The 20,891-nt window shown below is 48.5% G+C and overlaps 2 protein-coding genes across 9 annotated transcripts in view; one reads left to right on the top strand and one right to left on the bottom strand.

The window, feature by feature from the left end:
- Positions 1–1,751, bottom strand: part of FRMD5 (FERM domain containing 5) — a 74,147-nt gene extending 72,396 nt beyond the window's left edge. For both annotated transcript variants that reach the window (XM_089539380.1, XM_089539382.1), the window contains exon 1: positions 1,489–1,751. In XM_089539380.1, coding sequence (XP_089395506.1) covers positions 1,489–1,590 — 102 coding nt within the window. In that variant the 5' untranslated portion in view covers positions 1,591–1,751. The remainder of the gene's footprint in view (positions 1–1,488) is intronic.
- Positions 1,752–5,875: 4,124 nt separating this feature from the next.
- GOLM2 (golgi membrane protein 2) lies at positions 5,876–18,562 on the top strand. 7 transcript variants are annotated; one of them, XM_089539374.1, is made up of 11 exons: positions 5,876–5,971; positions 7,320–7,688; positions 8,355–8,409; positions 9,046–9,148; positions 9,608–9,698; positions 9,856–10,000; positions 10,096–10,176; positions 10,709–10,804; positions 11,728–11,895; positions 15,022–15,189; positions 16,865–18,562. In XM_089539374.1, exons 2-11 carry the CDS (start codon positions 7,362–7,364, stop codon positions 16,933–16,935), a joined length of 1,305 nt encoding a protein of 434 aa, XP_089395500.1. In that variant the 5' UTR covers positions 5,876–5,971; positions 7,320–7,361; the 3' UTR covers positions 16,936–18,562. The 7 variants fall into 7 exon arrangements, with proteins under 7 accessions (XP_089395500.1, XP_089395497.1, XP_089395502.1 ...); XM_089539371.1 differs by having other exon boundaries at positions 9,853–10,000; XM_089539372.1 differs by having other exon boundaries at positions 5,892–6,165; positions 9,853–10,000.
- The last annotated feature ends 2,329 nt before the right edge of the window (positions 18,563–20,891 follow it).

Genomic DNA, 20,891 nt, shown 5'->3' with positions numbered 1-20,891 from the left:
CTCCAGCTGGAAACAGGGACCTCCGTTCTCCCCCAAAACATGGCACTTGCAGCCTTGCCAGAAGCAGAACCAAGCAGCCTGGGTTGCAGTCTGAAATGCTCAGGCGCAAGGGGTCCAGGTCTTGCCACTGACTGCGTATGGCAGATTCGCTTAAAGCTTCTTCCTAAGGTCAGCTGGGATCAAGACCAGGCAAGGCTGAGCAGCCAGGTTCTGCTGCTGCCTTGGATCCTATCACTTACACAACGCAGAATCTATCCCAAACCGAGCTCTATCCAAATCAAGTGGCATTCCCAGAGCAAGTCAGATTCCCATCAGGGAAGAGCCGCAGGAGAGGCAGAGACAGAGCTAGAGAACACATACGAGGACGGAGGAAGAAAAGTTTCCAGGGATGAAAACGAGCATCCACTTAGAAGTCTTGCAAAAACTATGAGTTCTAGTTAAGTTTCTCCAGGCAGAAGAGGCCTGCCTTTATGAACATAGAAAGAAAAGATGGGGAGAATTGGTCCCCCGCAGACCTTACAGATGCCCCCATAGACACAACTGGGAGTCAACATGAAGAAGACGCTGCTGATAGGGGCTGGGTCCAAAGATGAGGACCAAACCCCCCAGGCATGGGGCTGCAAAAAACAAGGGCCAAGAAGGGGACGAGGGCGAAAGCGGCTGGAGGCCACCCTAAATTCAGACTCCTTGACCCTCCTCTTAAATAAATACCTTTCTGCGGCTAAGAAATACGTATTCTTAGCTCCAGGAGATCTCAGGCGCAGGAGATGGAGGGTGCAAGCAGTTGAGCAAAGGCACATCTGGGGCCACTTGGTTGTCCCTTCTCTCTTTTACAAAGGGTTTTAATCATCTCGCTTTTTAAAGGATGGAATGGACATCTCTATTTTTACAAAATGCATACACTGAAAGGGAAAGAGAATGTTCTGGCTGAGGGAAATGAAGGCACAGGGCAAAGCAGCCTTCAGAGGAGCCCAGGCAGGAGAAGAGATCACCCAAGAAAGGGCTGCCTTTCCAGCCACTGTCTCTGACCTTGCCTCCCTGAGCAGAGAGACCTTGCAGCCCTTTGAGGCCGACTGAAAGAAAGAGTGGAAAGCCAGGGACAGACCCCAGTCATCATGGAAAGCCATGGAGGCAACTCTCTGGCTCAAAGAGACGGTCTTTCCAAACCAGTCTGGAAGCATCTAAGCGAGAGCCAGAAGAAAAGCAGCCTCGAGAGAGAGAGAGAGAGAGAGAGAGACCCTTTGAGGCTCTGCTTCCTCGGAGGCACTGGCTTCCTTGCGGCGGAGGTGCCAGCTCTTGCCTCGGCGGGGGCCCTGGGCATCTCTCTGCTGGGAGGCCCTTCCCGGCTCCCTCTGCCATGGCCCTTCTCCAAAGCCGGGAGCCTCTTCTTCTTTCTGGCCCCAAGGGGCGCCAGCTTCTCGGCCGGCTCCCTCTCGGAGCCCTGGCTAGCCCTGCCTGCCTGCCTGCCCTCCTGCTCCTGGGACCCACCTGGATGGTGCAGTTGTACTCGCTGTCGTCCAGGAGGCGGACGGTGCAGCAGTAGTCGCGCTCCAGGCTCCTGCTGCTGCCGCTCATCAGCCGGCTCAGCATCTTCCTCCTGGAGGGAAGGAGAGGAGGAAGAGGAAGAGGAAGAGGAAGAGGAAGAGGAAGGAAGGGCGGTGGGGGCTCGGCGGCCCTTCCTTCACATGGTGCCTCCTCCTCCGCCGCCTCCTTTGTCACACAAAGACCGGCAGCCAGGAGGAGGAGGAGGAGGGAGGGAGGGAGGGAGGAAGGGCAGGGGGTGGGCGGGAGCCAGGCAAGCAGCAAGGACCCCCCCAGGCTTCCTCCTCCTCCTCTTCCTCCAATCCGGGCCCTGCGCCGCCTCTGACGGGCTCCCGAGCAAACCAATGGCCCGCTCCGGTGGGTGGGGGAGGGGTAGGCCCAATCGGGGCCGGTCCAAAGGGGGGGCCGAGAGGGGAGGGACCCTCCGGTGCAGCCCCGAGACTGCAGCCCAGCAGGCAGGCCAGGAGGCGGCGGCAGGGATGGCGCAGTCCGGCCCCTCTGCAGCAGCAGCAGCAGCAGCAGCATCGGAGCCCGAGCAGCGAAGCAGGGGTCCTGCTGCTGGGAGATGAGCCCCTCCCTCCCTGGCCCTGGCTCCCTTCAAGGCCCACAGGCCGAGGGAGAGGGGGCTCTTTCATGGGAGGGGGCCCGGAGAGAAGGAGGAGGAGGAGGAGGAGGAGGAGGAGGAGGAGGAGAAGAAGGGTCTCCCCTCCCTGGGCCCTGGTTGGGGGGCTGAGGAGGGGGCAGTCCAGGCCGAAGGGAGCCCTCCCTCCTTCCCTGGGAGGAGTAGTGCAGGGATTTCAGCAGACAATCCCGGGAGACCAGAAAGGAAGGGGCGCTGGGCAGTCTATTAGCCAGCTGGCTTCAGAGGAGCCCGAGACCTGATTCTAGCAACTCCGGCAAAGACCCTCCAAGCCAGAGACTGACTGGACACCCAGAGCAAGAAACCTAGGAGACTGGCGGGAGGGAGACAGGCCCTGGGGCCAGGGGGACTTTAGAAAGGCCAAGGGCCCTGCAGTCCCTGGGGCAGGAGGGAGCACCCCCAGAGACCCCCCCCTCAGACCCCCAGCCTCGGCCCAGGCGGCCCCTAGTCCACCGCCAAACAGCCTTTGAACCCATGGCTCTCTGTCCTCCCCCCCCCCGGGGGGGGCATCCACTCCCGATATCTCTTATAGAATTAGTCTAGAGTCACAGAGTTGATTGATTGATTGATTGATTGAGGTATTCTTCAGCCCTAATGGCTCTCAGGGCGGCTTACAATATTATTTTTAACCAGACAGTTCCCTGCCCTCAGGCTTACAATCTAAAAGACAGGACACAAAAGGAGAAGGGATTGGTGGAGGGAAAGGGGATGAGGTCCAGTGGTTCTTCTCTCCCTGGGAGGCCTGGACCAAGGCAGATGGATTGGAGGGGGGAGGGCTCTTCCTTCTTCCAGGCTAGTCCCAAGGGCCCTCCAGCCCAACCCCAGTCTGCCAGGGCCATCCAGCCACAGTCAACTACAATGGACTGTCACTACTCTTGCAACTGCAAAGTGGAGTTCTAGCCTTGTGATAGTCTGGCTAAAAACAGACATCTTGGATGATCAGGACTGGCCAGATGCGGAGGCCTCTGGAAGGCGATGTGAATCCTCCGTATTCAGAGAGATTCTAGAGACCATCATAACAGAGCAAACTCCCCAGAGTGCTGAGCTAGGCCTTGCGGAAGCCCTTGTAAACATGTCTTTGCTTGAGAGGCAGATTCAAGCCATGGCCGGAGGCTGTCCCTAGCAGTGAGGGAAGGCCTCTCCCTCCTCCGGACGCATCATGGAGGGAAGATCACAGCCTTTGACAAGGCCTGGGTCTCATTTGGGCTTCATCTAAACGCCTCGCGGCGTTTCTTGCTCTGAGCCCTGCCCAATTCTTCCAGTGTCTGATTCGGAAGGGCCGCTTGGGAAGGATGCTTCTCTGGCGCTCACGCATGGCGGCACGATGGCCAAAACGTATAGCCATGCTCTTCTGCAGCATTGTTTTATCAGACTGACAACCCTTCAGTAAAAAAAGAGCACAGGCCACAAACACGGCTATCCAATTGTTTGGGGAGAGGCCATTTGAGTCAGTGGAAATATTACCAGAATGGCGTTTTCGTCTCCTGCAGTGAGAATGGGCAAATATTTCCATACAATCTGGCAAGAAACAAGTTGTTCATAGAGAGTGTGTCACAAAGGAAGATGGGGCCTCCATACTTCCAAGAACAAGGAACCTTCCCTCAATGGGCAAACAAGAAAGCACTAGGATCTATTACACTACGGTCTTAAAACTAATTCAGATCCAAAAGACACTGCAGAAATAATCCATTTTGAGACTGCTTTAACTGCCTGGGCTCAGTGCCAGGGAATCCTGGGAACTGTAGTTTATTGTGGCACCAGCGCTCACTCACAGAGAAGGCTAAATGCCTCATAAAACTATCGTTCCCAGGATTCCCTGGCATTACAGTGGCCTCAAACTGGGTCATTTCTGCAGTGTGTTTTGGACCACAGTTTGCTTTAGAGCCAAAGGGTGATAGGAGTCATGGGGGTCTTGCAGGGCAATTGGTCCAAGACCCCATTCAGTGTGGGAAATCCAGAGCTGGACCGTCACAAGTAAATGACCGTGCCCAAGCCTTTTCCTTTAGAAGGAAGCCAACCCACTGGCTCTGGTCATGGCTGAACTGTTCTTACCGTTCTCTTGATGCTTTCTCAGACGTTCGGCCGAAGCCTGCCCTCCGGAAAGGAAAGCTCAGTCGAAATAATCTCGCCACCTGGAAAGGAAAGAACAGGTATTTGCTCTCTGCTGTGGCTTTCTAGAATCCCTCATGGAGTACCTTCGGGAGGAGGGCACATCTCTCTCTTTCCCATAAAGATATTGGATCTTTGCAAATCCCAGCATCCCTGGCCAGCAAAACCAATGGTCTCCAGTACATGTAGATCTAAATAAAGCAGAACAATAGCAATACATGACTACCGAGTCCCATAGCCTCTGGCACGCTCCCATTCAGCTCAGCTGTCAGAAGACAGTGCGCAGCTCTTTGCCTTTATTTTCTTGGGAGGAGAGCGGACGGAGAGAAGGAAAACAGGTAAGATGTGGTAGGAAAACATGGGGAGTTATCAGTTATATTACCTGGCCATTAAAAAGGTGAAGGTTGTACCTTTAGCGGCACAATGCCTCCTCTAGAAGCACTCTCTGCTCCGGCCACAGATGCTGCTGGCAAAGCTCTTCTAGAGCCGGAAAACCCCACCAGAAACCCCTATGGCTGCCGGCCATTGAAAGTGGTTCAAGGGAAGGGCCTTTGGCGGATGTGAGGTTTGATCCTAGAACGGTTTCTATGGTTCTGGAGTTGAGAGGCCGGTCCAGGAAGCTTCCCTTCACCGGGGGAATAAGTAAGTGCAATTGTCTGAGTAGATTTCAGTCCCTGCTAACAGTGTTTGTGAGATTTTGGGCAATGGGAAGAGAGAAGGAGGAGGGGGGCCTTTGGCAGGAAAGGGAGCCAAATGCAAGGGAGGCCTCCTCCTGGGAGGAAAGGGAGCCAGGCCTTAGTTCCAAAGCACAAAACAGCAACAAACACTTGGCAGCAGGTAAACAAAGCAGAATGGGCCAAGACTCCAGAAGAGCTAGAATGTGGCCCTTCACCTCTTCCCTGTTGGCTCTTTTCTGGCTCAAGGCTATGGCATTCTGGGAGCTGGAGTATGCTCTGCTCCGCTCTGGGCCCACAACAAACTCCAACTCCCAGAATGCCATAGCCTTGAGCCAGAAAATGCTAGGGAATGCTGGGAAGTGTAGTTTTGTGAGGCATTAGGCCTTCTCTGTCAGAGAGAGCTCTGTTGGGGGCCACAATAAACTACAGTTCCCATAATTCCCCAGCCCTGAGCCAAAGGAATTAAAGTGGCTCCAAACTGGGTTATTCCTGCAGTGTGTTTTGGGCCTGACTTAGCAAAAGGAGTTGTAGTCACAGCAAAACTACAAATCCCAGGGTTCCGTGGGACGGAGCTACTTATTCGCATTGTACACCGTCGAAATAACGCAGTTTGGCACCGTTTCAACTGCTGTGGAACTACAAATCCCAAGGTCTCCCTAAGCGGCGCCAAAGGGCATGGTGTCATTATCGTTCCTCTGTCTGAAGGGTGAGGGAAGCCGCCCGGGGCCCTTTCCAAGGCCCTTTCCTTCAGGACCAGGGACAGCAGCGGCCTTCCCCAGAATCCCTTGCGCGCTCGACCTGAGGAGGCGACAGCGCTTTCCCGCCCGAACGCGGCGCCGGCTCCCAAAGTCTCGCGAGACCTTGCGCGAGAAGGAGCGTGTTCTCGCGAGAGTTGGGGCCGCGGGGAAGGAAGGGACGGAGACGCGAACGCGGAAGTGGCGCAGAGCGGGCAGCAAGGCGGTCGGGAGGGAGGCCGCCTCGCGAAGAGCCCGCTGCTCTCCAGGTGGGTCCCTCCGGCCTCCCGTCCCGCCTCCGCCTCCTCCGTGGACTACAGCTCCCATCGTCCCCAGCGCCAGGGGAGCGCGGCGCTTCCAGCCCCAAAGGCATCCAGATCAAGAGGAAGAAGGCTTGGCTAAGGCCTGCGGGGCGAGCCCTCGGACTACAACTCCCATCATCCACCGGGGAGGCATCATGGAGGTGGCAGCAGCCCATAGGGCCGGACCCCAATCGCATACAGTTATAGAGATATAGATAGATATTATATGGGCTTTATTCTATTAATACCCATTTGGTTCCCTTTGGACTGAACCTGTCTTTTTCTTCAGACGCCCAGAAAAGAGGGATGCCAATAAGGAGGAGGAGGAGGAGGAGGAGGAGGAGGAGTGCTGTGGCCCCAAGAAAGACCCACCGGAGCTTTGCTCTGGGCCCCAGTCCTGGGGAAAGAGCGCAACACAACGACTGCGTTTGGGGGGGTGGCGGCGGCGGCGAAGGAGGACGACATCCACTCAGAATAGCCCCCCAAACGCTTTGTGGACGCAGGGCGGCTTTGGGAGTCCTCTGGACGGAGGGCTGGAGCGGAGGACGCCCCGAGTGCCCCCTCCCAGCCCCTCCCCCCCTCTGACCCCCTTCTAAATAACATTTGTATTGTTGATAATAACAATAATCATAAGATAAACGACTTAAAAGGATACGCTCCTCCCTCCATGTCTGTGGCTTTGATTATTCACGGATTTGATGAAGATGTTCTCTCTAGGAATATCTGGGTCCTCCTCCAGCGCAACTCTATGGTCAACTTTAACTGAAAGCTGCACTGAAAGGCCTAGAGATTATTCCTAGGGAGGACACTACTAGGCCTTTGGAGCTCCTCCAGCGCAGTTCTCTGGTGTCTGTCGGACCTTGGCCACAGAGTAGCTCTGGAGGACCTAGGGATTCCTAGAGGGTCATCCTCTCCAGTAAAACCATGGCCTTTGGGTTCACAGTGGGGTCTTGTGCCTCAAGCCCTAGCCAACATGGAGGGACAAGTGCATTTAAAAACATCTTATACACACCATTCCACCTTCAGCTTGTAATGAGTCATGCTACCTATCTATTCTTAATCACCTTAGCAAAACCTCATGATGGGTTTGCCTCAGGGTTGACTTGAAGAAGGGTATCCCAACCAAAAAGACCAAACTGCGCTTTTGCATTTTAGGGGTCAGCTTGCAAAAGACGCCCACCCGCCTTCCTTCCATTGGCTTCTCAGGCAGGAGTGCCAGCCTCAGTTGTTATTTTGCACTTAGGCAGCCAATGCGCCTTGAGCAGGCTTCTCCTTCCTCTTCCTGGCTGACCTCTCCTTCCTTCCTTCCTTCCAGGCGCAGTGAGAATCCGTGGCGCCCCTTCCCCTGGCCTCCCCAATGGTGGGCTTTGGGGCGAACCGGAGGGGCGGCCGTCTGCCTTCCTTCCTCTTCGTGGCCTTGCTTCTGGTGGTGGCCATCTTGGCCTTCAACTACTGGAGCACCTCCACCCGCCAGACCGTGCTGCAGGAGGAGGTGGCCGAGCTGCAGGTCCAGGCCAAGCGCAGCGACGTTGCCCGCGGGCGCCTGGAGAAGAGGAACTCGGAGCTCCTGCTCCAGGTGGAGTCCCACAAGAAGTACCTGGAGCAGAAGGAGGCCGACCAGAGCCACCTCAGCAGCCAGCTCCAGGCCAAGGATGGACAGATCAGGAAGTGCGAGGAGGGGAAGGTGAGTGACCGCTTGCCCACCTGCCCTCTGTCCCACCTGGGGCATGGCTTTGGACAACCAGCCCCACTTCCAAACACATGTATCTTTAGTTTTTTGTGGGTCTTTCGGACTATGCAGCCATGTTCCAGAAGAGTTTATTCCTGACGTTTCGAATAAACTCTTTTAGAGCATGGCCGCATAGCCCAAAAATCCCATAAAAAGCTATGGATGCTGGCCATGAAAGCCTTCGACTTCACAGGTTGTATCTTTGGTACAAAGATCACAGTGGTTTGCCTTCTTTCGTGACATTTGAATGGATGAATGCTGCTCCCACTAAAGCAGTGTTTCCCCAACTTGGATCCTCCAGATGTTTTGGACTTCAGGTCCAAATGGCTAGGACCTTTGAGTTACAGACCAAAACATCTGCGGGGCCAAAGCTTGGGAAACACTGTTCTAAGGTAACTGAAGGTTGTCAGTCAACCGTCTGGCCGTCAGTACAAGCCTCTGAAAAAAGAAGCTCCTATTTTCAATGTTTTTTTTAATGCCTGCCCAGCTTTTCCTCCTTTCCCGGTGCCTTGCTCCATGGGATGCTGAAAGAGGGCTGGAGAAGCACAGACTTTTAATGCTACGTTGCAGCAACATGTCTTTGTATAAAACCTGAACTGGAAACACATTTCTCTTTTTCAGGTCAAGCTTCAGAACAACATATCGTACCAAATGGCAGACATACATCGCTTAAAGGGTAAGAAATTCCGATGGGTCACATGAATTAAGTAATATGCAGTGGTAAAATGTAGATATCCTGTGGGCTGGAGAGAAAAAAGGGACATCTAAAACAATGTTTTTTGTTCTGAGATTTTTAAACAGGGGAGTTGGGCGTTACAGCCATGATGATATGCCCACCATTGGTAGCTTCTGTTTGGAGTTGCTGTGATATATTAAAAAGCGTACAGTGGATGTTGTGGTCTTTTATATCATGAGTGTTAAAGGAGTGCCACTGTGAGTTGCCTGCCCTGGTGTATATTAGTCTGAGCTCCTCACTGGAAGGACACAGTCCTTGCAAAATATTTTTTTGTCAACCAACAAATGGTCTTCGAAATGCTTTACTAAAGAATGAGGTGGCCATACAATATCTCAGAGGCAAAATCATCTTCTGTAGTGTGAAAATAGTCAATTCCCCAGTTTGTATAAGGAGGCATCCAGAGGAAAGGATAATCTTCTCATGCCTCCCAGGAAGGCAGATATATATCTGGGTGTCCATGAAGGAATTCTTGTCCTCTGGCTTCAGCTCCATTTCCTTCCCTCATTTTGCTGAGGACTGAAAGAGTTTGCTCCGAAAGAGCCCTTTTCTTAACCACTCTTTTATGCTTTGGTTTAGAGCAACTGGCAGAGTTGCGACAAGAATTCATACGTCAGGAGGACCAGCTTCATGAATATAAGAAGAACAATACACAACTTCTTAAGCGGTTGGAGTATGAAAGGTGAGTGGAGTAATGCATTGTGAATGAATGCTGCCAGGTTTTTCAGTAACTGATGGAACAGGATGGTGCTCTGCTTGTGTTTACCATTCAAGAAATCATATCAGGAGTTCTTGGAAAAACCAAAATTCATATGACAAATGGCTAAGTTGTCCACAGAACAGCCAGGCCGCTCAAAGCAGGGTGACACATCGTTTTGTCTTATGTGGAACATGTGCAGGAAGTTCTGCCTAAGGTTCTGGTCCAAGCTTGTTCCATCTTCTACTTGACACCTTTTTAGATATTTAAAGATAGTTATCATGCCACCTTTCCATCTTGTCTTTTGTGAACTAAGCATGCCTAGCTCCCTAACCCCCCCCCCCTCCATCTTGGTTATCCTCTTCTGGGCACATTTGTACTCTCTAGAAAACCTGTCAGCATTGGTCAAGATTTAAATACTCTAATCTGTCTTTCTTTTACCAGTTTTCAGTGTGGGCAACAAATCAAGGAATTGCGAATGCAGCATGAAGAGGATATGAAAAAACTAGAGGACCAAGTTACACAAGATCGAAAGGTACACCATCATCTAAAATTCCAGATGAGGCAAAAACAGGGGTGGTCCCTTGAGAGACCTATTACGTATCATTTCCATTTGTAACCCCCCTTCTCCTTAAAATATGGGTGGCAAATGAGCTGGTTCCTTTCTAAAATTCATCATGTTTTCACAGCAGACTTCACACAGGAGCCAGTCCAGTAGAGATGCTGACGGAGGTCTGAGCGATAATCTGACAGTACTGAAGACGACTCAAGAAGTGGGCGAAAGGGATGTCATTAAGAACGAAGCGCCTTCAGTCAACAACATCTCGGATGGCAAAGGTCTGTCTAACACAGCTGTGGCAAGATACAATTCTGAAGTAACTGAGAACTTAATGTATGGTGCAGTAAGGAGAAATGTCATGTTCTTTTAACAGAGAAAGTTAAACCAGGAGATGACGCAGGAATGCCTGGAGTAGAAGAGAACGACCCTAGTAAAGCCGAAGATACACTCACTGGTTAGCAACAAACCATCTGTTTTATTATTTCTCCTTGCTGGTTTTCCAGAACTGTGGTAATCTGGGGGCTGGGGAAGCTTGTGGGCTCCTTCAGATTTTGTCAGGCTCCAGTTCCCATCAACCTTCATTAGTCTAGCCAGCGGTGAGGATGTGGGGAGGTTATGAGTTCCCTATGTCTTGGGAGATGTGCTCCTGCGATGCGTTGCCCCTCTCACTTGTTGGCAAACAACCCATGGCTTTGTTTACAAGACAACTTCCGTGAAAAGGAGCAGTGAATATGACTGGATAAAAGGAAAGATATATGCCACACCTGGACTTTTGGATTTCTTTTTGGCTTTGAAGTATAAACTGACTGAATCAGCTTATGGGGAAAACCTAGAGAGTGCTACCACCAAGTGCTGAATAGTTACCGTTTTTAGCTCTGTTTCAAGAAATGGGCCTTCAGCAGAACTATTACTTCCGAGTGCTAAATATAATTGCTTTACGGTATGTTTGATTAGTATTGGTTACAACATAGATTTGTTTTGTTCAGCCTTGAAGAAGCCACTTGTTGATTTTGAGAAAGTGAAACATCGGCCCAATGGAAATCTGCCTACGGAAAACCCTCATGCTCCAAATCTGGTTGAAGGTAAGATGTCGCCCTAATCTGGCTGCTGTTTTTGCATCTGCACTATTATTCCAGTGTTAATCTGCATTGCTTAAGATACCCATAGTCTTGCTTACATCTCACATATTAGGGGGAAAGCCCTTTAAATGTAGCTCAGGTGAAGGACTCTGCATTTCTCTATTGATGTCTGAGCCATTAACTTTATCACTGTTGGGAAGCCATCACTGTGAGAAAGATTTGACTTGTGGAATGGCTGAAGTTAATCCAGTTTGTTCCCTTTCTTTATTCTTGTTCTATGTGTCAAACTCAAGAATTGAATGAAGAGTTTGAGTAACCAGAGATGATTGATAAACTTGAGGAGAAGATAACCTCATGCTTTCAAATACCTTCACCATTTCTGTAGGGTTTTTTTGTTGTTGAAGAGGCAGGACTAAAATAACAGCTGTTACAGCTTCCACTTTCTTCCTTTACTACATTGATAATTTCTACCCTGATCCTTTTACCATGAGTTGAGAAATAGTAACACAGGTGAAAGCCCTAAAACACAGAGATGTCCAACCTGGCATGAATTGCTGGGCAGGCTGCCTGTCAGAAGCCACCATACATGGCTTCTCCTCCTTCAGCCTGAATAGTGCAAACAGTTGAGAGTTTGTGAAGTCAAAGGCTTTCATGGCCGGCATCCATGGCTTTTTGTGGGTTTTTGGGGCTCTGTGGCCATTTTCTAGAAGAGTTTCTTCCTGACGTTTCGCAAGCAGCATCTGTGGCATCTGGCATCTGCAGATGATGTGACTGTGGCTGAAGATGCCAAAGCCACAGATGCTGGCGAAATGTCAAGAAGAAACTCTTCTAGAACATGGCCAGATAGGCCGACCCCCCCCCCCCCCCAAAAAAAAAAAAAAAAGAAGGTTGTGAGTTTTCTGGCTACTTGTTTCTGTGTGCTACAGGTGTTGACAACCATGATGGAAATGCAGATGTCATGCAAAGGCAGATACCACCAAACTCTCTCCATAACTTAATTCCTGTTCATGTCCTGGAAAACCAGAAAGCTGAGAAAGAAATGGCAAAACAGGCCTCAAAGGATAGAGTCAATGACTTCCAGAGAATGAAGCAAAGTGAGTTATCATCAAGGCATCAGTAACTCATTCTAATTGCAGGTGTGTTTGTGAGAAGGTGATGTCAGCGTGAAGCTGCCTGAAATCACCAGCTTATACCTGCACTAAACCTGAAAAGTGTGCATAGGGAGACCTCGCTGGGAGTTATTTTCTAGGCCTCTTGAAAGGGTCCTAGACATGAGGGGTACAAATTGGGGCCTCTGGGTGTTTCAGAGAACTGGGGAGCAACACAGTGTGCTTTATCTTTTCGATGGGGTAAAATTTGGCCTTTATGGAGTGGGGATGTTTTTCTGTAGCTTTTAGGTCCGGTAGCAGAAGTGAGTTTGATAGACTTCATGTTCTTTGAAGCAAATCTTTATTAGCATTCTTGTCAGCTTTTAGCATGCTCAGGATGGCTTTCAAAGAGCATAAGAACACAGTGCTGGAAAACCCAAATAATTAGGAAAATGTATGTTTAAAAACTACCACTGTCTAAAGGTAGCACTTTGCTTAAGAATCTGTTCAGGAGGATGCACCAGTGAGTACTGTGTGAATCCAACTGGGCTGACAGAGTAAGCCTTCGGATTAAGGGAAATTAAAAGGCGTTTGAGGCATGCGTGGAAGGCTAGTTCAAACATATATTTTTCTGAGCTCTCATTTTCTCATTTGAGGTTCTCTTTAATTTTATTCAACACGAAAGTTGAACAGCAGGGGCTACAGGGCATGAGCAAAGTGAGTTTAGTAGTGTCTACATGTAGATTCGCATCAGTTTAGTTGCTGGCCTTTTTTGCTTGTGTGTATTCCCTGTTGGCTTTTTGCTGTTCTTGACGAGTGTTGAGTCTAATGGCTCAGATTTTGGAAGGTAGAAACATTCATTTGTGGTTTCATCAGAGCCATTGACTTTGCTTTGCTCTACCAGTTGGGGATAAAAACGGGTTGCACTGAGACCAGAAGATGGGGAGAGATTTTTCCTTTGCATGACGTGTGGCATCCTGTTTGAACTTCCACAGATACCTTCCTGTCATAGTTAAGCTGATTGGACTGGCTTGCTGTTAAACATTAGCGTCCTCCCTTTCCTCCCAGTCCGTTGTGGTAGCCATTGGCAAAAATACTAGCCATACCTTACAGCGCTGCATCTGAAAGCAGATGTCAAGCCTAGGTAGAAGGGACAAGAGCCCCAGGCATAGAAGAGGCTCTGGGGACTGGACTCCAGAAGCTGCATCCCATTCACATGTTATTTCCTTAAAAAAATTACTCCCCTTCTATCATTTATGGGGCCCAAGGGGCAATGTTGCTATGTCCAGATTCCTGGGCTCTTTTAGACCCAAAAGAAGCCTTGGCGAAGGCCCCCCTGGGCTGAAAATGCTGCTTTTGAGTGCCATGTTGGGGAATGGAAAAACAAGTGCCATTCAGGGTTTGATTCTAGGTGGACCTGGCTGGATGAAACTGGTGGGGAGTCGGGGGGTAATCTGAGCTCTGCGCATCAAGTTTTTCGGTGCAGGAACAGGTGAGATCTTGGGTGGGAGATGTGCAAGGATTTGGAGTTGCAGTGGTCTATCATGATTCCGTCCCACAAATCATGTGCCCTATCTCCATCTGCAGGGTTTGAGTGTGTATACCTCAAGATAGGTAGCTGGGACAGAATAAGGGTTTTGTTGGTGTACTGCCCACCTGGCCACTCAACAGTCTTCCTTTCTGAGCTAGCCTGGTTCAGGGTCAGTTTTGGAGTCTCTGCAGGTAGTAGTAGTAGTAGTAGTGGAGGTCTTTAACATCCATGCTGACACTGTCCTGTCATGAGCAACTCAAGGCTTCATGGCCTCCAGGTCAACCGTGGGTCTCTTCCAAATGGTATCTATCTGAAAGACTGCTAAGAGCATAAGAGAAGATCTTTTGTTCTTCATCTCTTCAGACAGACCCAAGTAATAAGAATCTTTCTGGAATGTGAGAGGGATGCTGATTGGCTAAAGGGTTTCTAGAGTTCCATAGAAAAGGCTTGGAACAAATTATCTGGAATGATGGGTTGCCAGTCCAGTGAGAGGATATATTAGAAGCTCCTCCTTGTTTTGTATGCCTTCAAGTTGTTATGGAGATCCTAAGGCCATCATCGCAGGATTTCCTTGGCAAGATTTGTTCAGAGAGGGTTTCCCTTTGCCTTAAGGCTGAGAGAGTGGGACTTGTCAAGGTCGCCTGGTGGGTTTCTGTACCCAAGCGAGGATTTGGACTCTGTTGACGTCTACACCAAAGAAGAGCTCTTTAAAATATTAGTATTACTGCTTCTTTTTCATAGCAAAGTGGCCTACTATGCTTGCAACTCACTGCCAAATATGTAGTGCAGTCGTATTTCCTAAACTTAGGTGAGAGTGTGTGTGAGGGAAGACTCCAGTCTTGGTTGCTTGGTTTAAGTGTACAGCTCATAAAGACTGTTCTTTGGAAAAACATAGCAAAGGCTTTGTAAATCGTCATTGTCTTCCTCCTCCTCCTTGTAACAAACTCCCCCAGTTGAGCAATGGCACATGGCACTGGATTATGATCTCACTCAGACCGATTCTTCCATCTGCTTTACTGTCATGATGCTGGATCCTCTTTGCTCATGTGGGTACAGCATGTGATGTATCTGTTTCTTCAGATCGACCCGTGATTCTGCTCTGCAGAACCAATTTTTCAAACTCTTGAAATTTTGCTTCATGTAACAAAAGTGCTCAGTAGAAGTTAAAAATGTGCTTTAGAAAGCAGTTTCTAGACTGATGTTCATCCACTCTCAGGAGGACAGTTGCTTCCTTTAAGGCAAGAATTTTGGATCTTTGTAGATGAGGAAAGTCCAAACTTGGAAAAGCAGTCTTCATGGATATACAGTGGCATTTGTTGAAAATGGCTTTAATCTGACCTTTCTTGGGCGACTTCTCTTAAGGGGAGGGTTGGTTGCAGGCTGCGAACTATAGCTTTTTGAAGATTTCTTTTACAGAAGATGGCTGACACAAAGCCTTGGATGAAGCACATATTCTCATTCTGTACAATCCTTAAATTTGCAAGGATGCTTTGAAACCAAAGGCTTCTCTTAGTGTACGCTTCTTCCTGCCCTCCTCTTTTCCCCATGGCCTTCCCCTTTGCTCCTTGCTTCTGACTCTCCGTCCTTTGCCTACTTCACAGGCCGGTTCTTTGATGAGAATGAGTCCCCTGTTGATCCGCAGCATGGCTCTAAACTGGCGGATTATAATGGGGATGATGGGAACGTGGGTGAGTATGAGGCAGACAAGCAGGCTGAGCTGGCCTACAATGAGGAAGAGGATGGTGATGGTGGTGAAGAAGACGTCCAAGGTGAGCTTGGGCCTTGTCTCCATCCCATACACACGGTTCTCTCATTTCATCACCACATTGAGCGCCTGTGTAGCATTTCACTACTTAGCTCTACTGGGAATGAGTGGCTGAGTCTCAGCGTACCTTCTTTTAGTAGCAGCGTGGCTTGAAATGATCCGTCTTCAAAAAGGTCTGGCTTTCCAGGGGTCTTCTCTCCTTCACAAAGGAGGCCAAGGGGATAGCGGTGGTCAGTTCTTGCATGTAACACGATGGTGCAGGCTGTGACGAAAGGCAGCGTGTCTCAAGGGTGCTGCAGTGCTTTCTCTTTTCCTGCTGCTGAGGATTAATACAGTGGCTTTCCTGGGTGTTGCAATAGTGTGGAGTGGAAGTGGGTGTGTGTTTTTGTTTGGGAACACACGTGGTTCTGGTAGTTTGGCCTAGACAGAAGGCTGGATATATTTCATAACCATTGCAGACTGATTAGTAATAGGACTGCAGCTCTCTTGTTTGCACAGATGCCTGAGCGCATGGTGCTTCCTAACACCTAGAAACTTTATTTCTGCGCTTTGCTAACATACAGACTTCCTTTTGCAGCATTGTCACTTCCAACACCGACTTTGTACATGCACCTGCTGCCATCTTCCACTTTGCATGTATGTCAGTGCGTCACCCTCCATTGCTTGTCTGCTGTTTGTGGTGTGCCATTGTTTCCAGACACTGAACCGTATCTTGCAACATCTGGAACAAAGTGGCTGACTTATGGTGACCATAAGGCAAACCTCTGATGGGGCTTTCTTGGCAGAATATGTTCAGAGGGGGTTTGCCTTTGCCTTCCCCTAAGGCTGAGAGAATGTGACTTGCCCAAGGTTACCCAGTGGGTTTTTGTGGCCAGTCAGGTTCTTCTAGCGTCCTAGTTGAAGGTTCATACCACTACACCACGCTGTCTTCTCCAGGGCTCCCTTCTAAACCACATCAGAAGTGAAAGATGTGTCCTATATTAAATTAATCCCTCATGGAGCAAGTCAATGGGCCTTGTGGGTTCTCTTCCCAGCTCTCATGTATAGGTACACCTTTTCAAGAAATACTTCTAGGAGGCACATATTTGTCTTGTCTCAGAGTAACATTTCATTACTTTGCAAAGGCCTTTCCTTGACTCTGGTGTCCTAATCATCTGAAATATTGCCAAGTTCCTTAGAAGCTAGAAGCTAGTGACTTCCAGCCCGGGCCATATGTTAAGAGTCTGAAGTGGTAGCCTGTATTGACCTTTAGACAAAAGTGCTACCCTTCAAAACACTGGGTATTCATATCTATGCGGTGTTCCCCGAGTTCATTTGGTGCCTGTTCACCCTACAAAGAGTGTTCCTTCGCTGAAGGATTATGTGCCACGTTCCTTCTCTAGGGGAGAGTATGTGCAACTGGTCATACTTTTTACACTGGTGTGTGTAAAGCCAGTATAGCTAAATTTCCATAAGGCAAAGGATGGCAGAAGAACTGCAGGTGGTTCACACGTTCTTGTGCATTTGAGGCTGGAGTGCTCTGAAGTTGTATTCCGTTTAGCCTTTTACAGATGGGAAGGAGACTATTATTACATAATATTACATGCAGTAGTTCTGAGAAAGAAGCTTACTGAAATTCGGTCCTTTGAAGCAAGAGTGTTGGGTTATGAGAATTCAGTTTTGGCGTACTTTGTTTTCAGATGATGAGGAGAGAGAGCTTCAGATGGATGGAATGGACTATGGAAAACCGCGCTTCAACGATGTACTTTAAATCCTAAATTACCTTTCTCTGCGGAATCCTGGAACAGGAGAAGAAACAACAAACGAAAGCAATTTTCCAGTATTTACTGTAAAGGACTGAAACAAGGCACAGCGGACAGCAGGAAATCCAGCTCTTGAACATCCAGCAGTGGAAGCGGAAGGGAAAAGGCGGTGGGCATGTATATAGTTGGTTCTGACCGTTTGCAAAGTAGTGTAGAGGTGGCTGGTTTTCCTACACAATGATTCAAGAGCCTGAACCGTTGTAGAGCTAGGCACAACTAACTCTATATTGGATCAGGCTGCAAGACTGTTCCTTCCCCGTAACCTTTGGACTAAGAAGTAACATTGCGGAATAACTTAGGGTCAACATATTTCTGAATTGAAGCCACTTTGTAAAATGGAGAAACTTGTACAGTTTGTATCTAACATACTTTAATTACACCATTGAGGAAGGAGGGAAAAAATGTACAGATGGGACAAACTTTGATACGATGCAGTATTTAATCCACGCAAACACATCCTGCCATTGTGACGTGTATTTTACAGGTAACATTTCATGTCGGAAAAAGTTGGCCAGAAATACGTCTTAATGTTTTATGAAGGAACTTTCATTAAAAGTGGGAACGCTCCATGCGACGGTGAAAGGCTGCACATTAACCTTATGTGAGGCAATATTGTTAATCCTAGGAAAGTGGTAGAAGCTATGCATAGTTCGGCAAGACAGTTGTCTCACGTTTTAGGAAGTTGACCAGTGTCCAAATCTACAAACACAACAACCAGTATGTCCAGCACATAAGAGCTATGAACATTGTATTTACTACAGCAGTACTTCTGATAATATGCAGTAAGAGGTGGATCTATTGGGAAAAGAGCTCATGGACAATTCTGGCAAACTCTACATTAATTGCTGTGTGAACCCAATGCATTTGGGACTCAGATGACACTCTGTTTCATTTCAACTTCGCTGCTGCAGTATGAATTGTTCAGAACATTGGGAATGTTCTCTGTCCTTCTGTTTTTGTGTGTGTATGTGTGTTTAAATGTAAGATTTCTTTAGGGCCGGTTTGGTTTGGCTGCGCACTTTCCGCAGCGCACAGAAACGGTTGTGCCCCTCTATGCTCCGGCAGTGACAAGCGATTAACCCTAGCTAGTTATCAACAAGGGCTACTACTGTGAATAAACTGTACAGGTCCTACATGACAGGGTTGATTGTACTTCACTATTTCTGTACTCAGGTTAATGTTCACCAAGAAATCCAAACCCTTTTATGGAGATTTAATGGATCGTACGCATTGAATTAAAGAGAGGAGAGATGGGTTTGCCGAAGCGCTCCCTTAGAAAAAGGCGGCCTGGATTTCTGGCAATGGAAACGGAGGTTTGTATTTGGGGAACCTTTTGAGGGCAATTTCTCCAGCCAAGACTGTTCTTCTTAAAGTTTTATTTACAGCTTCACACACAGAGATCCAAGGCTGAGCCTCATGAGAAGTAGTAGTTTTCCTTGCCATTGCCATTGGTCTTCAGTGTTGTACTTTGTGAATTGACCAAAATACAGGTGTACCCCAAAGTAGGTGTGATTTCATTAAGATGCTGCTGTTGAAAGACAACATTTAATAGGTTCTAATAAAAACTTAATATGGTTTTAGTCTCTCTCTCTCTTTCTGTACTAATTCAAACAACTAGTTGGAGGAATAATGACGGGGGTTACGAAGAATGACCTTGGAGGTTTATGATGCCCATCAGAAGGCACAAAAATGTGCTTCGAATGCCTAGTTGGCATTGGGACTCTTGTGTAAGTGTTCTGCTTTGTTAGACAAGGAAACTGAACCTGGGGGATAGACAGATGCCCCCAAACCCATATTTGAGCAGCAACTCAATCATAAAGTGTTTCAAATAGATGAATCAAAGGGAGGCATAACATGTTTTGGCCTCATGTTCAAGAATGCGCCTTCCTTTGTGGAGCACTGTGTCTCATGTAAAGCTGCCTGAGGCAAGCAATTTTCCTACACAAATAACTCAGTGAATTCAGCAAATCCTCAAATGTTGTTGCCTTGTCCTCACAAAATTCAATGTAGCTGAATTTTGTGAAGACAAAGCAAGCAACAAGTGGGGATTTGGAGCACAAAGTTAGAATGCCTTCTGTACGCGGCCCTTGTAACGGTGAGGATCTAAAAGAGTGGAACTGAGCATTTTTAGGGTCTTACTATTTTGTCTGTGTTGTATTGCAATGCAACTAATACAAAGGGAGGCAGCAGCAGTTGAATGGTTGGGTTTGTGTTGGGGAAAATCAGTGCAAGATGCCCAGTTTGCTTGTTTCCAAGTAATATAAGGGCTGCCTGTTGGGGCTGTGTTTTTAAAAACAGGTGGGTTGCTCATCCAGCGAGCGAGATGCCATCGCCATGGAAACAGGTACCCGTTGTTCATCACGAACAATGCCGCACAACTGAGATGCTTCCAGTCCAACAGTCAGCATGCCTCTGAATTGAAACCCACAGCCATTAGTAATGTGCTAGAATGGAAAAGGAGGCATTTCCCCTTCTGCAGGAAGCAATGGCGTCAAGAGTGGAAACAGAGACCAAATCAAATTCTTCTTACAATGCCTGTGTTATAAATAGCAATGAGATTTCTCCATGCGTTGGTAAGGTTTAAGCAGGGTAATCGCAGACAACAACTTTTACAGCCAACTTGCCACCTGCTTTGGGAGCTTTGCATAATTTTGGATTAGATCCTCCAGTGTGCAAGCGCTGAGCCGAGGCGCTTTCTGGGACTGAGCAATTCAAGAGTTGTGCCCCAAAAGCATCTTCGCTCAATCTGCAAGGCATGTTGCTTTCTCTCAGAAACAGGAACAAGCATATCCTATGAAATACAGAACCTCTTTATTCTCGCCACTCCTGGATGATTTAAACCCACCTTTCTTCCCTGGCAGCCTAGCATCACATAATGACCCTTTTCTAAGCATCCGGATACTTGACGCAAAGATTTCACGCTTGGTATCTATTTAAAAGCGCTTTGTTTTTCTATTGGAAAGCTCCAGCGTTTTGCACCCATGCTAATAGGACATTCAGAGAAATACAAGTCAAAGGCATGCCAACTGCCTAAAAGGGTCTCTGCGTGGCACTGGAGGACCATGAAAGGTTAGTCTAGGGATGGACACAGAGGCCATCTTCTCCTAAAAGGGCTTTGTATGGATGGTTCAGAACCAGGCCCCAAGAGGGACACAAGGGACGCTCCTATTCCAGGGTTGTATTGCGTCTTAGATGTGCATTTCCACATGAAGCGTTGACTACTTCCAACTTTTTGAAAATGTAGGGCAGGGATAGTTTAAGACCAAACTGGTAAATTGTGTGTTTATTCTGTACCTTCAAGCCATCTGTGAGCCCTATCAATGTTATAGGGTTTTCTTAGGCAAGGAATAGCCGGGGCCCATTCTACGTTACTGATAAAAGCTATGCTGCAGGCTGACCCAAACCCCAGTGAGAGCTAGGAAAGAAGACATGCTCCGGCGTGTGGGGCGTCTGGGCAGCATCTCGGCCGTCTTTGTGCCTGGAACACAAAGGGAAAGCAGGCAGATGCCAGCAGGATGGCTTCCTGCCCTGCTGCTTCCATCTGAAATACAGGGCGCATGGCAAGGAGTAGCCTCCAGGCGCAGGCCTTTGAGAGCTCCTCCAGTGGGATCCCAAGGCTGCCTCTTCAAAGCCGGATCTCGGATGGCAAGAGACTAGTTAAACCGAACCATGGGCAGCTTGACTTGTATCTGTTTTGTTGTATCTATGTACAGCGCTGTGCAAATCTCTAGCGCTCTACAAATAAAGCATGGTCATATCATAGTAATAAGGGTGGGCCCTGCATCAGTTGCAGCCAAGACCCTCAACACAAGCCAGGAGTCAAGGACCCTTCCCTGGATTGAAAGACCTCAGCCGGGTTCCTTTCTGCTGAGCAGAGGCCCATGACTGCCAGGGCCTTTCCTCC

Source organism: Sceloporus occidentalis, unplaced genomic scaffold (assembly GCF_023333645.1).
Source record: "Sceloporus occidentalis isolate IW3139 unplaced genomic scaffold, rSceOcc1.0.p SCAF_9, whole genome shotgun sequence".
Lineage (NCBI taxonomy): Eukaryota > Metazoa > Chordata > Lepidosauria > Squamata > Phrynosomatidae > Sceloporus > Sceloporus occidentalis.
This window is presented reverse-complemented; position numbering and strand designations above follow the sequence as displayed.

Bases quoted from the DNA above. Each gene is read 5' to 3' on its own strand.
- GOLM2 (XM_089539371.1), top strand. From the start codon at position 7,362: ATGGTGGGCTTTGGGGCGAACCGGAGGGGCGGCCGTCTGCCTTCCTTC. The intron at 9,149-9,607 runs GTGAGTGGAGTA...TTCTTTTACCAG, and splicing joins AAGCGGTTGGAGTATGAAAG to TTTTCAGTGTGGGCAACAAA. The intron at 11,896-15,021 runs GTGAGTTATCAT...CCTACTTCACAG, and splicing joins CTTCCAGAGAATGAAGCAAA to GCCGGTTCTTTGATGAGAAT.